General features: G+C 40.6%; 1 protein-coding gene across 1 annotated transcript; it reads right to left on the bottom strand.

The window, feature by feature from the left end:
* Window positions 1-13,832: 13,832 nt before the first annotated feature.
* Window positions 13,833-17,378, bottom strand: LOC135466312 (uncharacterized). Its single transcript, XM_064743734.1, has 2 exons — window positions 16,191-17,378; window positions 13,833-15,702 (listed from the first exon to the last, which is right to left on the bottom strand). The coding sequence occupies exons 1-2, from the start codon at window positions 17,376-17,378 to the stop codon at window positions 14,122-14,124; spliced, it is 2,769 nt and encodes a 922-aa protein (XP_064599804.1). The 3' UTR covers window positions 13,833-14,121.

Genomic DNA, 17,378 nt, shown 5'->3' with positions numbered 1-17,378 from the left:
TTCAACATTCGGTACACAGTATGATGTGATAGATCCACAAGTTTGTCGAGATCTTTCCAAGCTTTTGTGCGATTATATTGCCATGTCAAATTTATGAGATCAGGACTGGGAGGTTAGTGCAAGCAGGATTGGTTACCCCGGTGTCAGTGTAATGTGACTAGTTGAGGTGTCTTGTGTGATGTCTTCGGCGCGATAATTGAGAGATGTTAGCACTTTGTATACACATTTAATAATTCATCGTCGTCATATCACTGAAAAATTGTAAATAGTAATAGTATCACTCCACAGCGGTGGAAAATCTAGCTTTAAAATAGACATCTTATTTATTTATTTGTTTATTTGGCAGAGGTTTAACGTCGTAATCAAGGCCAGCATCTCAGACCTATCATCCTCCAACCAGTGATGTCAAAGGCTCGAATCCAGCTCTTGCTATAGCTTGGTTACGGTGGTGAGTTAGGAGGGTTGCTAGGCAGACCACCATCTGTGAAACGTTAGCACCTATAAAGTACATGTATGTGCAAGAAATTGACGCTCGAATATGGAGCATGCTCAAATTTTGCTTCCAGCACCGACTTCTGTAATAGAGTATGGATACGTGTGTCTAAATTCAGAACAGCTACAGACCAATTGGCTCGTCGATGTTCTTAAGATAGAAAACAATAAAACAGAATGCGGCCTTTGTTGTAATTTCCTCCAGATAACTATTGTGCAGATGAATAAAGCCTATGAAGCATTTGGGATAAGCCTAGCACGAGCATTGTGTTACTGGTGACGTAATGGCGCGTTCAGCTATTGTTAACACTGAAGATGACTCAATACGACGAAATGCGCTAACAGAAGGAAATTCCTTCAACGCGGCACAAGGGAGATAACTTTGTATGCACTCTTGTTCCTAGCACAATCATCGATCATACGTCAACTACCAATTTGAGTTTATCTGCTATACATGTATATCATCCAGATGCTTTCTTCAGTACGCGCGCCGTGCTAGAGTATATGCATACGAATAGTAAATGGTAAGATTCTTGACCGACAGACCATGTAGGCCTATGTATCAAGTCGACTTCTCACTTATCCCACTTGTATTCCAACTTTTTGGAGGTAGAATCTCACAATCTCAAGTTTTCTGGCAAGCGGTCCATATCAATTGAGAAATAAATAAATTTAGGTGACCCGACAGATTTGGTATACCTAACAATAACCACATTGAACGTTGTCGGTAAATAATAAGGACAATTTCCAACGTAAACAATCAAGAATTAAGAAAGTATATAATCAGGCCAAAGTCATGGAAAGAGGGATCACTGTGAGTTTAAGTCAGGCACATGACTCTCCGGCCGTGTGTGGGAAGGCCTGCCTGCAACCTGAGGATGGTTGTGTGTTTGATCAGAGCTGTGCCCGGTTTCCTCCCACCATGATGCTGGCCGCCGTGGTATAAGTGAAATATTCTTGAGTACGGCGTAAAACACCAATCAAATAAATAAGTAAATGTAAAAGAAACAGTGGACCGTTGTTAATGATGCTGAAACTTACAAGGAGTAATTTAGACGCTTACATTGTGAGTACGTTCTATCATTAATCAAAAATATGTGTCACATTTACGCTCGATTACACTTGTTTATGTATCCAACGTGGTAAATTTATTCTTTACGATGGATGTACAGCCTCTAGCCCCTGGTTAAGCGGAATTAAACACAGTCATGAAGCTGAGTGCAAGAGATTGCGGACGCTCGGTCCAGATTTACAACCAGTCATATATATATTCATATACCAGCCATCAACCAAACTGGATGTTCCAGGTCAATCATCAAAACCATCAAAGCACGAAGAGAGTATATAAAGCAGTCGACACTTTTCTAAATATGGACAGAGCGTCCAGAATCTTTGGCGCTCTGCTTCGTCATTGTGTCTAATTCCGCTTAACCCGGGCTAGGGGATGTATATTCATCGTGTTGAATTAGATTGCCACTTTGGTTATATGAACAGACGCAATCAAAGCGCAGCTGAGATACATATTTTCTTATCGATAACTGGTACTCTAACATGAAACACGATTTAAACATTGATTTCACCAGTCGCCAGGAACATACCTTGCGTCTTTCCAGCATCATTGAAAACTGTTGACTGCTTCTCTTTACATGATTCCGTAATGTTTTCGTACTTTATATACTCGCTTAGCTTTTGATGGTTTGTGTTATACGTCGTTTTGGGAACTGGCCTTACTATTATTGACCTGAAACCCCCTTATTGATTAGTTGGTATACGAATGTCTGTTTCGACATACACATTCAATGATGTTAGATATACGTATGGAATATTCTTCTCGAATGAATGAAATTAGTATGCAAAAAATGTACCAGTGGTAGTTTATAAGTTGTCGGTAATCAAAATAGTGATTAACATTACTGCAAGATCCAATTTTAAATAGTCTTGATGTACTGATCATAGTAGAGGTAAATAATCTCAGTCGTTGGACCTAGTAATTTCCCGTATGGATTTGAGTCGTTGGACCAAGTAATTTCCCGTATGGATTTGAGTCGTCGGACCAAGTAATTTCCGGTATGGATTTGAGTCGTCGGACCAAGTAATTTCCCGTATGGATTTGAGTCGTTGGACCAATTAATTTCCGGTATGGATTTGAGTCATTGGACCAAGTAATTTCCCGTATGGATTTGAGTCGTCGGACCAAGTAATTTCCGGTATGGATTTGAGTCGTCGGACCAAGTAATTTCCCGTATGGATTTGAGTCGTTGGACCAATTAATTTCCGGTATGGATTTGAGTCATTGGACCAAGTAATTTCCCGTATGGATTTGAGTCGTCGGACAAAGTAATTTCCGGCATGGATTTGAGTCGTCGGACCAAGTAATTTCCCATATGGATTTGAGTCCTCGGACCAAGTAATTTCCCGTATGGATTTGAGTCGTTGGACCAAGTAATTTCCCGTATGGATTTGAGTCGTTGAACCAAGCAATTTCCCGTATGGATTTGAGTCGTCGGACCAAGTAATTTCCCGTATGGATTTGAGTCGTTGGACCAAGCAATTTTCAGTATGGATCTCAGTGGTCTATTGAACCAAGTATTTTCAAATATGGATCTCAGTCGATGGACTAAGTAACTTCCCATAAGGATCTCTTGGCCGTGGGACTCAGCAATTTACCATATGGATCTCGGTCGTGGGACCAAGCAACTCCCCCGTACAAATAGAGCCTCATCGGGAACGGTCAGAGTATAATATCCTGGGAAAAAATGTTAAGTGAATGTAACTGAGCAAATGTCAGTTATCGTCTACACGTCGAAACAGACATTTCTTTTTCCAGCAGCCAACATGGTCATTGATGGCAAGGACGATTTGCAAAACAACACTTAATCCCTCATTACCTGTTTTGTATCGAATGGATTGTTCTTCACATGATTCAATATGAACTTCGGAAGTGGTTCAACATGAACATCGACTTGAGCTCGGCACCACTGTGTAGGTGGGTCAGTTTGTGAGACCAAGTTCATGGAATGATCATTTACCGGATGGAATTACAAGGTCAAACGTCTAGTTTTTATTTACCAAAAAACTGTTGCTTACATGATGACATTTGGGTTAAGGAATGGAAGATTTATAGCCGATCCAACCGGTAATTGTAATCCAGCTTACCTGACAAAAGTTACGTATGTCGAGGAGAGTTACTTTTTCTGCCGTCTTACAGGTGAAACTTGCAACCACCTTTGCAACCACATTTAAACTAAATCGATACGCATATAATCTGCATATTTTGTATCTGGGTTTGAAACTGTTTAAGCCTTATATATCAGCTTTTTAAAAACTTTGGAAGTATTTTTCCATTCTTTTGAAAACTATTTATACAATTGGTTGATAAAAATCTAGGCACCAACATTGGTTTTGTTGGGCAAGGGTTAATATGGTATTAAGTATACAACACATTACCTTGTACTTTAGTCCTCGACAGACACTATGCGTATTTACGGTTGTAACAGTAAGACTTACGTAAGGAGTTTCATTAATAGCTTTTTGGTGAAAAAAAGAGAGAGATTAGCATGCGATGTTATGAAATGCTGTATAAATGAGAACTTACTATGTGATACTGTAACACATACGGATGGGTGCACTCTTTCATGAAGCTGAAACCGGCCTTCTGTCGAAATTATAGCTAGGCCTTGACATGCTAAGTGTTGTTGTATACCACTTGTGTTCAAGCACAGGTGCACGGTTGTCGGTATTTACCACATGATTTCGTACACATGTGCAATTCCTGGACACCAAAGTCAGGACCAGACTGTAAAACAGAGCAAGTGGAAGTGAGCGGCCAGGTAAGGCACATTTGTCGATAACTATGAAGTAGAGATACCAACCTATGGCGCATTGCTTACTGTTTTATGGACGATAGTCTAACATTAAACACACAGTCACGCTCCACAAGTGTATGCTTCACGGTTTTTGATGACGTAATGAGAACATCTTGAGATCACCTGGATTTTACTTGAGAAATTATAAAAGAAAATGTTTCTAGAGGTGTAGATCATCTTCTATTCACCTAATGTCAGGTCTTGGTTACGTGCCAAGTTTTAGCCTACTTTCGTCAACAATACTTTTTGTGAAACTGCTGCGGGCTCTTATTTCAATATACACGGTGACGACGCCAAGTGTATAGTAAAGAAGGCCGCTATGTATACCTGCATACCTGCATGCATATAATAATAACATCAGCTTCTCTGTAGTTTACTATTTCTTACTAATACCGTATCTTGCGTGTTTATAGTTTATGGTGGCTTATGGCCAAATTGTGCTGTAAATTAGTGTCTGCATATTGTTTCAGAGAAAGATATCGTCACAGTCAAACTTAACCACATGTCTTCTGTTAAGAGCAAAGGCTTAAGATCGACTACGGTAACGGCCATTGTCATATTATTTCGTTTAAATTATGGTTACTGTAAGCATACTATGACCGTTATTAGTTTCAGGGCGGTCATATGTTCATTATGACTCTTGCTCGCTTTTACTGTAGATGCCAGCGAAGGGTTCATTTCATGCAAAATCAAATTCACACAGGCTAGTTTCACTGACAAATAAATTAGCATTAAAATCTCTTAAAAATATCTATCATAAACTAGGATTCTGTTGATGGACTAAGCATTCCCGTGGCCTGGTTCATTTACGCTGTTTTAAAGTAAATGGATTTTAAATTTGATGACAACACGGTGTTTGGAGTAATTCTAGGACCCTGACGCCTGATGTATTTGCAAGTAGGCTTAACATTGTTACATTCCTCTCTTTATCCTCAGTCTGATTAAGCCGTGGTGTAAGGGGGAATGTGTTTTACTACTGTTTAAGCATTTACATGAACAATTAGAAAAAAGCCCTGATTGAGGTAAATTGACCAGAGACCGTATTTCATCGGTTACGTGTGATCATTTTCCAGCTATCACACTCTCGCTGCTGCTCTGGTTTTACACTCTGTGGTGTAAATATTTTATTATAAATAATATTTTTCGCTGAAGGTAGTTACCTGGAAGTAGAGGTAAACAACAGTTACCAACCATGTTGAAAGGAATACTAAGGCTACTCCGAGAAAGGAGGAAGTCGTCATACTGATATTTCAGTATTTCGACATTAGTTTCATTGTCAAGAAAACACAAACAACACAAGGGATTATATACAGCCTGCATGTATATAAAAAGCACTTGCAGCTAAGCACCTCAACAAGAATAACTCTTTGCTGGCTTTTATGCCATGTCTAAGTATGTTTTTCCCTCTGCTTTAAAAACAATTCAAGCCTGCTACTTTCACAGCTAAACCAGGTCAAATAGCAAACTGCCTTATACAAGGTGGTATACCATTAAGTTTTATATTTTTGAGTTCAGCATAAATCACAAATCAAATAAATCACTAAGTTTTATTGCAGATATGTGGATGACCAACTTGTTTTGATAAAACTCAGACATTATAAAGAAAAGTTGATCCACTCCTTTGACGCGCAGTTATGATTTACAACGAAATATTTCGTAGATAACAATGATGTACATTTTCTTTCCATTAAACCCTGCTCACAAGGTACGTCTGTTTACAGAAAATCTACACACACCAGGCAATACAACCATGTCAGCAGTTTTTGACCATGGAAACTCAAGATTGCTGGCTGAAACTAGTCAGTGGAACAGTGGAGGAAAGGCATGCGTATGTAATTCAGTGCGTCAATTTCAGCACGTAATCCACGACTCTGTTTATCTTTAAATATTGAAAGATCCAAGTAAGAAGCAAGGAAAGATATAAAAAAAATATCTCAGTTACGCTTTTATTGCATCTTAAATAAACTCAGTGCTATAAACAGTGGTGGCATTAAAACTGCGCCATGTTTATACAAACACCAGGCCCGGGTTAATGGGAATAACATAGAATAAAAATGACAACACCATAGAGAGTAAAACCAGAGCACTGACGACAGGATTACAGTTGGCAAATGGTCACAGGCATTACGGGCCAAAACCACCACTTAAAGTTTTATTCTAACTGCTCGTGTATATACTTAAAAAGTAGGAACGTACACACCCCCTGTTGCAACATGGCCTATGCAGAATTAGAGAAATTTAATTTTATTAAGAATTTAAAAAACGGAAAGAATTGAACGGCGTGGTTATAAATTGCTATTAATGGCTGGTATGTTTGGCGACGTTTAAGAAACTTTGAATGCATGGCGTTGCTTGATGGTAAAACTTTTGCTTAGACATTTCAACGGCAATGATTTGTTTATTTATTCTTATTTATTTCATTGGTGTTTTACACCGTACTCAAGAATATTTGTCTTATATAACGGCGGCCAGCATTATGGTGGGAGGAAACTCGGCAGAGCCCTGGGGAAAGCCACGACCATCCGCAGGTTGTTGGCAGACATTCCCATGTATGGCCGGAGAGGAAGCCAACATCAGTGATTTATGATGTAGCAATTGAATCAACGATGTTAGTACATTCTGTAAAATATGCAACTAGGCGAGTTATGCACACACTATTACACAATATTGAAACTAAAGGCATCTGTTGTGTCATAGTTCCTATAACAATTATAGGACATATGGCACATGGGTTGAATATTTTCTACATGTAGTTGTGTCCATAGTTCTGCTAAACATCTGCTCATTGTGAACTTTTCATGGTGCACTTCTGAAACCCGTTGGAAAGAATCATGCGCACGTTGGGTGAAAAAAGTAATCTTAGAAAATGCAGGAGAAATAAGTATATTTTGTGAATGGAGTTACATTTGGGAATGGAGTTACATTTACCTTAAGCGTTTTCAGAATGTACTAAATCAAATGAACCAATAGACATGATTTACTATAAGTCATATACCATAACCACCCTTCTTCTAATGGTTTTGATGAACTTAATCGAATCGCTGTATTCAAATACCTGTACTGTTTACTTGGTTCATGACATTACTTCGCTCACACGGAGTAATCTCCCTTTGTCCGAACATTGGCGAAAATCCCATTTGGACATGTGGCGTAAGCCACTTAGCAGCTTCTAAATAGGAGATCCGATCACAAACGAGGTCGTCACGTGATGTTGCGAATCATAAGTTGTCAGTCGCTGGGTCCAAAGTACTGAAGGCTTAAGCCAATAATGTGACACGAACATGTACCTCCTATTATGTAGTCGTCGAGATGATCTATACTTCAGCTGGGGGAAATTTGCATTCAGGTGTATCGGGTTTGTATAATCACCGTATGATCCAACTGGTAAGGCGCACTCTGTTACATGTTGCAACATGAATAGTGAGCATTGGAATTTTTAAAGTATATTTACTGGTGGATTGATCGTTAATAGGAATGGGCCGTTAGTGCATTATCAAAGGCTGATTTATACATATAAAAAAACCGAGGGGATACACACTGAAGCTAAACCGTCAAGCGTTCAGAAACCTTCACTGTGGTTACATACACCTGTCTAAGTACTAAATGTGGACTTAAAACTTTTGAAGAAAAGTGTTAAAATGTATTATCGCAAAGAAGACGATTCAGGTGTTTTCAGGACAAGTTTGTGAGGGAAGACACGTGCACTCATCTCTGTCTCGCCGCCATGGTAATTCTTGAAATGTGACTTCTACTCGTGGAAGTCTACCAGAAACATCCCCTGCCCTAATTAATAGCAGGAGGATTATAATTGGGTTGTATTACTTTTTACGGTATACAAATGACGACATGGTGACTCCATTTACACCTCGTATTAAGGGCACAATATTTTATAGGTCGAATTCGTGTCTGATACAACAGGAGTATTTGTAAAAGCAACCTTGTCTTCACAAAGCCGTCTGGTCACTCAACTGGCGCTTTTTGTAAGTGTCATTTCAGTTTGTCTCTGTACGAACACATGTATGTATAAATATGACACTTTTCTTTGTGGTAAAATGTGTCAGACGTGCATGGGACTGAGCAACAAGGACGTTATGTGTTGGTATTGAGCCATATTTGGGTGGAGGGTAACAACTGGACACGTGTTGTTACTTAACCTACATGGTTGTCACGGTGTGTGTTAGGCGCCGGTTATTCATCGTGCTGAATCAGATAGTCGCACTGGATATAGGTTATAATCAATTGCAATCAAATGAGATACATATTTTATTTTATCGGCAACTTGCATACTAGCATGACACACGATTTGAGTTCTAATTTCATTCATTCGCCTAGAACATACCTTGCGTCTTTTCAACGTCATTCAAATCTGTTGACTGCCTCTCTTTGCATGATTCTGATCTAATTTCGTACTTTATATACTTTCTCAGGGTACGAGTTAAGTCATAATTCACGGTGTATCTTCTGGCTTAAAAGTTAGACTGGGCCCGTTTTCGCAAAAGTGCTTTGCTTAGCTGAGAAACATATGTGTTATCTAGAACTGAACTTATCAGTCAATCTTATAACGAGTTTCATCAATAGACATATAATGTCCGACGTAATTTACTACCGGTCTCCTCCTGCCAGCGCAGATTCAATAGACGAAGAGGCCAAAGTACATGTAAAGCCAGAGATGAATCTTGATACCAGTACATCATAATGACATTTTTAATAAATCAGTATAAACCAGAAAAATATAAAACAAACATCTTAATACTGGTCTCATTCTGGATAGACCAGACCATAGTGAAAATCAGAATTAATCTAAAGAATAACACTGGTTTGATTTAAAGTTGTACGTCTATATGAAGCAAACAGGTTTACTGAAAAAGAGTTTTAAAAATGTCATTGTCCTTATACAATATAAGTCATACTTAAAATGTTCAGTTGTTTATTTATTTATTTTATCACTGTGTTACCGTCATGCATGCTCACGACTTTTGCGATCAGTTGGAGAGAAAGCGGTCGTCCGCGATAAAGCACAGGATTTCGCAGCAAGTTATACTAAGGTACTTTCAGATGTGTAACAAACAAATTTTGACGCCAGTTTGGTGGCAGACAAATTGATTTTCAACGAAGACTTCAGAAACTCCTCCAAAGGAGCCATCGACCGCTTATATTGTCACGTATGTTCCGCAAAACCGCTAGAGCGGGAGAGTATAAACATTTCCTAACCAAGCCTGGTATTGAACCCGCAGTTGTGTTTCAGTGGATGGCAGTCCTATGTACACCTTACACGTCCCGAGGCTCGTACGTCTCACGCACTACTGCATCTCCAAACGCGAACTGTAGCTCTTAACTTTAATGTCGTCAATAACTACGATCACTCATTTAACAGCCGTTAACTCTATTAAAAGATAAAATAAATGGATAATTAAGAAAATACCAGAAAAAAGTTTAAATACCAGAAGCTTACCTTGCTGACGTTTAGTGCAGAGTAATAATTATATAGCACATTTACTTAACTACAGTATTATCATTTAGGTCATCATAGCAACGCATAGAATAAATTTGAACTATGGTAGGATTGTTCATAACAGAAACAGGTTAACTTTATTCTTATATTTATGACCACACGGCTGAAAGAGAGTGCAGCTGTTCTACCCCAGTGTAGCCTATTGCCAACAGGTCCGGACAACTGGTGACTAGCTGTAAGACATTAGCGGATCGTGGGCGTCAGTGAAGAGTGTGAAATCCATGAAGGTTCAATACAGCCCACAATGTGTGTACAGCCAAGCTGAACTTGTACAGTGTGACGTATCAGTGCTGGGAGCCTATACTATGAACTTCTGCTTGTACACCTTAGTCGTTTATTAAGTCCGCTTATTCAAACCTCTGGTCTTTATATACAATATGATTCACTCGAGAAGTAAGCTTAATTTTGGCAGGCCGCCCTCACGTGCTCTAGTCCTACCGGTCCGTCGATCGATGTGCCTTCGCATTGGTCGCTAGCGGGTCGCGCCCCGGCCCGTCGCCATGGGAATTTGTCGCATTGCGCATAGTTAATCACGGTTCTTTTTACGACACGGGGGACTTTTTACTTGAGGAATGTTGGCGGTTAGGGAGCTGTAATTATTTCAACGTATTGCCTACAAGTGAAGATATATACCGTGCTTTGGTATCACGTGATTTGTTCATACATATTAACAGACGTACCTGTGATAAGCAAGTTTCGCGTCAGTCTTAAATGAGTTAATTAGCCACGCTCGCTTCTAATGTGATCGAGGCTGACTGTATGTTTTGACAACCGTGTTTTAGTCATCTCGTACGTGTATCTGTATAATGATAGAGCACCACAAGTCTGTCCTGGTTTATCATTTGTTATAGACTTAGTAAACATTTAAGCACTTATAAGCCATGTGATCATTATTTTCTGAGGGCGAATAAATCCTTCTGTTTTTAATTTAAGGCTGCTCAGATTCTTTATAATTTAGTGAACATTCATATACAGATCTTTGCCAGATTTACCTTTTGTTGAAGACTGATTTAGAAATCATCCTTAATTTTTTTGAGTGAGTGAGTGCTTGGGGTTTAACGTCGTACTCAACAATTTTTCAGTCATATGACGACGAAGGAATCATTAGGGTGCATGTACGTATAATGTGCCTCCTTGTTGCAGGACGGATTTCCACCGCTCTTTTATTTAGTGCTGCTTCACTGAGACGACTTACCGAAGGCAAGTAAGACGCCTCGCCCGAGCCATTATACTGATACGGGTCAACCAGTCGTTGCACTATCCCCTTCATGCTGAACGCCAAGCGAGGAAGTTACAACTTCCTCTTTTAAAGTCTTAGGTGTGACTCGATCAAGGATTGATCCTGGATCTACCGGTCCCGAAGCGGACGCTCTACCAACTGTGCTATCCGGGGCGGTATTAATTTTTTTTGAATATGTTTTAACAAAATGAACTACCATATACATGATGGACCCAGTTCAATATCAAAGGGTGTTTCAGTTGCGCAGACAGATTATCTGTTCTACGACATATAGGCCCGAATTTACTGAACAGAGTTCGGAAAATTTCGGGAAATGTCAGCTTGTAATTACGTTTGGCATGAAAGAACTAAATTTGATAAATCTAGTCTGACTAGTCTGAGGTGTAGTTTAGGAATGTGATAATGACAGTGATATAAAGCCAAGCCAGGTACATCCATTAGTTCAATGATGTTAAACTAGAGACCTCTTTATGGCAATACACCGTTCGGCAATAGCCGTGTGAATAAAATCTGCATGATACTTACTCTTTCATGTCAAACATCAACGCACACAAACCAACAAATGGACAGTTCAGAGGATGCTTGCATATAAACTGATAACCAGCTTTCAGAGGTAGCATATATTTACCTCTCGTTTTGGGAGCCTTCCATATTTATCTCCCCTTTCCCAGGTGGTAATCTGAGCTTTGTGTGGCGAACTACACACCTCGTAGATATTTTCGTGAACCTGAGATCATTCAGCTGTGCTCTAAAATCCTTGACTAAAATCTACAATTTCCATCAGTGACATGAACAGCACACATCATGATAGGTTTGGTCAAAACTGGGATAAACAAATTTGAGTTCGGTTACAGCTGGTGCGGATGTGTCTTTGTTCGGTATTGGGGAAGCCTTTCCCTTCCGTGTGGACACCTTTCACACCTTGTTTGCTGCATTAAGTAGCTGTTGACCCACCGGATAGTATTATTTGGTAATAACATCTTCGCGTGAAATCACGCTAACATATATGTTTCCAGATTTATCCTCAGGAGTTCGAATGTGATCGATGAAGTATTACGCCAAACAATATAGACACAACGCATAAGTTAGTAAGTCGAAAGTAGTGAGCGCATTTAAGACAAGAAGGTAAGTTCTGATGGATTTTGTATTTACGGAGAAACTAGCGTTGTGGCATTAGTCAAATGCTTTCACTAGGGTATATGCAAGAAGGGTTAACACAGAGAAACAAAAGTTGGTCAAAATCAGTCCACAGTATATTTTTACCCAATAAAAATTCTCTAGTGATCCAGACATTGTAACGAGCTGATATCCTATTCAGTCACAAAGCACAATCTTAGAAATTGCGCTGTCCTAAGATTTCTAGTGTTATACACCTATGGCTGACTGATATACATGCATTTATTCATTTGATTGGAGTTTTACGCCGTATTCAAGAATATTCCACTCATACGACGACGACCAACATTATGGTGGGAAGAAACCGGTATACTGATATGTTTGTTACGGCGGCTGATATCCGAGTCGATCTTGACTGATTAAGAATTTTCGGGGTGTTCTAGACTTCAGCTCTGGACCTCTTTTCTGAATGATATCCTACGAATGATCTAGATTGTCGGGATGTCTTACCCTGTCTTCGTCTCTGAACCTCCTAACTCACCGATATCGCATGAGTTTGAGGATGACTACGACTGATCTAGATCGTCAAGATGTCCTACACCGTCTTCAACTCTGAACCTCCCTAACGCATCGATGCGGTGTGAGTTAAAGGATTTTTTTTTTTTTTTGATTTGTGTTTTACGCCGTACTCAAGAATATTGCTGCATACACATGTGTCCGCTGTAGGGTTTTTCTGGTCATTGCATTGCATATCATTCCATTTGTCCCAGAAGCTCTGAATTAGAAAAGGAATATTTTAGACATAATCTGTGCTGTTATATTGTTGTCCTGCGTATAATGCCAAGTGTGCTGTGGTGATCTCTGCCACACCACCACTCCATTATAAATGTGCTGTATCATGTACATATACACGTGTATAATGCCAAGTGTGCTGTGGTGATCTCTGCCACACCACCATTCCATTATAAATGTACTGTATCATGTACATATACACGTGTAGAATAGGCATTTCCAAAATATATCTTATTGTCTGTAAGGGGTAGTTTGGATTTAGTCACCCTCTCTGCCTATATGTAGTAGTTTTAGGGGTGGTTTGTAGATTTACAGAATCTGGTAGAAAGGTGTGATGGTTTCTGTCGGGTATGCCATACATCTAACAGTCTTAATAAGTATAAGTATCTTATTATCAGTATCAGATAAGTAAGTTGTTGATGGTTTGTGTATATACATTCTATGTCATGTTCAATTTCCAAAGAAAGAGTTCAGTTCAATATTACCACCTGTCTCTATGTTTTTTTTTTTTTTTTTGATTGGTGTTTTACGCCGTACTCAAGAATATTTCCCTTATACGACGGCGGTCAGCATTATGGTGGGTGGAAGCCGGGCACAGCCCGGGGGAAACCCACGACCATCCGCAGGTTTCTGGCAGACCTTCCCACTTACGGCCGGAGAGGAAGCCAGCATGAGCTGGACTTGAACTCAACCGCATTGGTGAGAGGCTCCTGGGTCATTACGCTGCGCTAGGGCGCTAACCGACTGAGCCACAGAGGCCCCCATGAGTTAAAGGATGACGTCGACTCATCTAGATTGTCACGATGTCCTACACTGTCCAGCTCCGAACCTCACTAAGGCATCGATATCCTTGAAGCTTGAGGATGACTACAACTGATTTAGATTGTCACGCTTTCCTAGACTATCATTTCCTAGGAATTAAATGCTAAGGCCGCTACAGCGGCTGATATCGTAGTCAGCCAAGGCTGATATCGTAGTCAGGAAGACTTATATAATAGACAGTCATGACGACTGATCTAGTCACCAGAATGTTTTATACCAATACACTAAACCTCCGTAATGATTTCTGTGCCTGCCTGGCTACCAGGAATGGTGTGTCAAGGTCATTTCCCAGATCCATCTGTGGAACGTGTAGAGCTTCTCTCCGACAGAGTGACCTTAACGGACGCCCATGTCCTTTTGTTAACACAGTAAGCGAGAAAGATAAAGACACCGTGGCAACCAGTAAGTATAACAAATACATACCACAATACCAAGGAATTCAAGATGGCTGCCAGAATTCCAAATGCCCACGAAAACCCCAAAAGCGCCGATAACTTGACGTAGATTAACACATAGTTGATGTTGGGGATGTCTGAGTCAGTTTCTATTTGCTGTCGACAGCCTACTGTTAGAAATGTACGCGCGAAGCAAACGGCGTTAAACAGCAGCATAATACAGAGCGGTGCTGCGAAAAAAGCACCGATGGCCCAGGCATCGTTCAAAAAGCAAATCGTTCTGCCGTATCCCACATGTTCTCCGTCCGTGGTAATGAGGTAATATGCAATGCACACGATGACTGGAATCAAGGCCGTGAGATCACATACCAACAAGTATTTCCAAACGAGTTTCTGGTTCTTACTACTGTTGGACGCCATTGACGGGAAGCTGGCGAAGACTTTATGCATCTGGTAAGCTAAAGCCATCATCCATGTAAAGGTTGTGATCCAGAAATAATGAATGAGAACCGCGAATACCTGACATAGAATTCTGATCTCCACTCTATTAGATAATGACAAGAATACCAGTTGAGCACAAAAGAGATGAAACACCAACGCCATAATATTCCTCCCTGGAGCCGTTCTCAGTTTTGGTGCCAGACAGAACACAACGAACGTGCCGAAAAGGGATACAAGGGAAAGAATAATGCTGATGAGAGAGATGACTGACAAGGTTTTGTCAAAGAGATCAGCATCCTGACTCCGAAACAAGAACTCTTCTAAAGCACCAAGGATGTCCACAAGGACATCGGAGCAAATCCTCAAAGTACCATTACACAGCAACACGCGTGATCTGTCCAGGTGTATCTGATTGCCGTCTAATAATACTGTGCTCGTTTTCGGGTCGTAACTAAAATTAGCTGACGACAGATCGTACTCTAAGAATGAGCAGTTCAGCTCTATGGTGGCAAAGGACATTGACGTGTCCAGTGTTTCGATGTCAAAGTGTTCTTCATGTAACTGGCGGTTTACGCTTTCATAGCCTATCTCCGAATATGAATCAGCAGGGCATTTGATTCGTGAAGAGAAGACGGTTGTGTTAGTATTGGTGGCAAGGTCGTAATAACTCCACGAGAATGTTAGAAATTTGACAACCCGGTGTTCCACATCGGTGACTTGTGTACTGGACTTGGATATAAACTTTGCTGTAACCCACACAAGTTCCACGTATGAATTGTTCGTCTTACTTTCAAAGAACTCTAAAGCGAAGCCTATGTACAGAAAAGGTCCATATTCGTTAAAAAATCGCTTAAAGTTTGCTGTGTATTCTGTGATGAATTTGGAGGCGTTAACCAAAGTGGAATTTTCCAGACGAATTTGTTGATGATAGGCGAAACCTAGGCCTGCGGTTGACAAAAAGGGCACTCGACAGTCTCCTTGGTCGAGCACACGCCTGGCGGGACACTTCAGTTCTTGACAAGCCACCTGTCAACAAAACACATCAGACTGTACTTAAAAGTACAGAACAGCACAAGTAGTAAGTAGAAAGCAAACAAGCCGATGTAGAAGACCTATGAAAATGTCACAATGCCATCTAGATCTGTATCTGCTTCCGGCTGACCCAGGTTTAGGAACTCTATAGCCAAGACTATTTTTAAATGAGCAGTCATATTAGAGCCTGAATGAGATAATCTATCATGTCTTTCTTTTGATTTATAATAAGAAAAGGTGAATAATGAATTAGATTGTCGTTATGCTAGCTGAAGGCTAAAGGCTTCAAGTTAGCACCAGTATAAAGAGATCATGTGTATATGCCTACTGGTTACCAGCTGCATCATTTCTTAGATATTGATCATCACGTAAGTTTCAAAATAAATTAAAATCACAACATTCGTTAAAGTTTTAATCATGTGGTGGACGTGTGCAAATCTGAGATCTACAAAGATATTAGACTTAGATTCGCTGACACTTACGGAAAATGGGTCGTATATATAACCAGCTCGACACTGCAACCGATTTTCTGTCACCGGGGAAACGTCATTTTCTGGCGGATTGAAGAAGAGAAGAACTGATACTGAAGGAGGAAATTCAGGAGATACTCGGGCGCAGATGTCAGGCACTTCCAGCGTGGCGCCGTTACAAATGGCGCAGAACACATTTCTGTATGACACACCTGTACTGGATGTGCCATAATGGTCTACTGTATGCTGATACATGCCACAGAATAATTCCGCCATCGGATTTAGGTTTTTTATCCATCTGCCAGTTACATTGCACTTGTCGATCCAAAAAGGGTAACACACCCGTAGCTCTAGACCGACAGGGGGCACTGACTGCAGCTCAGCGGCACACGTCTTGTCGGTCATTACCAGGCGCCAAAGTTCCTCCCTGGTTCGTACCATCCCTAAATCAGCCTCGATACGACAGCTCACGTTCTGTGACCAGATCTGAAAGTGTTTGATGCCGTGACATCTCGCACAGAACTCGTTAACGTACGTTATTTGGGTGGCCATGTCGGAAACTGGCGTGGCCTCGGCGAACCGTGTGATGTCTGGGTACTCACATTTTGTCACTATAAACTCGTTCAGATTTGGACTTTCTGGACATTTGGAAACCATAAAGATGTGTTGATGGTCACCCCACCGTACGGCATCACCGTCCTTCCCAAAACACGTGACAAACTTTGGCTTTTCCGTGGGCACGTTGGGGGAATACTCAAAGAGTTTTCCAGGACAGCAGTCTCCGTAAAAGTGACACATATCGTCACAATGGCAGGGTGAACACTCAAACGAGCACAACGGTTTGTTTTCAACAGCTTTGTCTTCATAGCAAGTGATTCGTAACCCACAAACCCGATCAGTGACCGATGAACTGATGAGTTTGTTAGTCAGACTTCCATTGGAGTATATTTGGATACCAAATAAATCATGAACTGACTCCGAAATGACGACCGGAAGAAACTGCGTGTTGTTATCCTCGGACGCAATGGGCTGAGTTGACTGAAGCCCTGTCAACGTTGTACTACTGGAAGACTGGGGTCTTCCGTTGTTCTGCTCTAAAGCCTTCTTGGATGGAAGCAAACAGAGGAAGAAAACTACTATTAGCTGAATTATCCTCAGTGTTGACGAACGTGTTCTTGTGTAGCGCTTTATCTCCATCAT

Source organism: Liolophura sinensis, chromosome 6 (genome assembly GCF_032854445.1).
Source record: "Liolophura sinensis isolate JHLJ2023 chromosome 6, CUHK_Ljap_v2, whole genome shotgun sequence".
Taxonomy (NCBI): Eukaryota; Metazoa; Mollusca; class Polyplacophora; order Chitonida; family Chitonidae; genus Liolophura; species Liolophura sinensis.
The sequence above is the reverse complement of the archived record's forward strand: the minus strand, read 5'-3'. Positions and strand labels throughout refer to the sequence as shown.

What these genes read in the sequence shown, in the direction of transcription:
- LOC135466312 (XM_064743734.1), bottom strand. Translation starts at nt 17,378, where the DNA reads ATGATGGAGATAAAGCGCTACACAAGAACACGTTCGTCAACACTGAGG. An exon ending in ATATATACGACCCATTTTCC is followed by an intron (nt 15,703 to 16,190) that starts GTAAGTGTCAGC and finishes TTTTGTTGACAG; the next exon opens with GTGGCTTGTCAAGAACTGAA.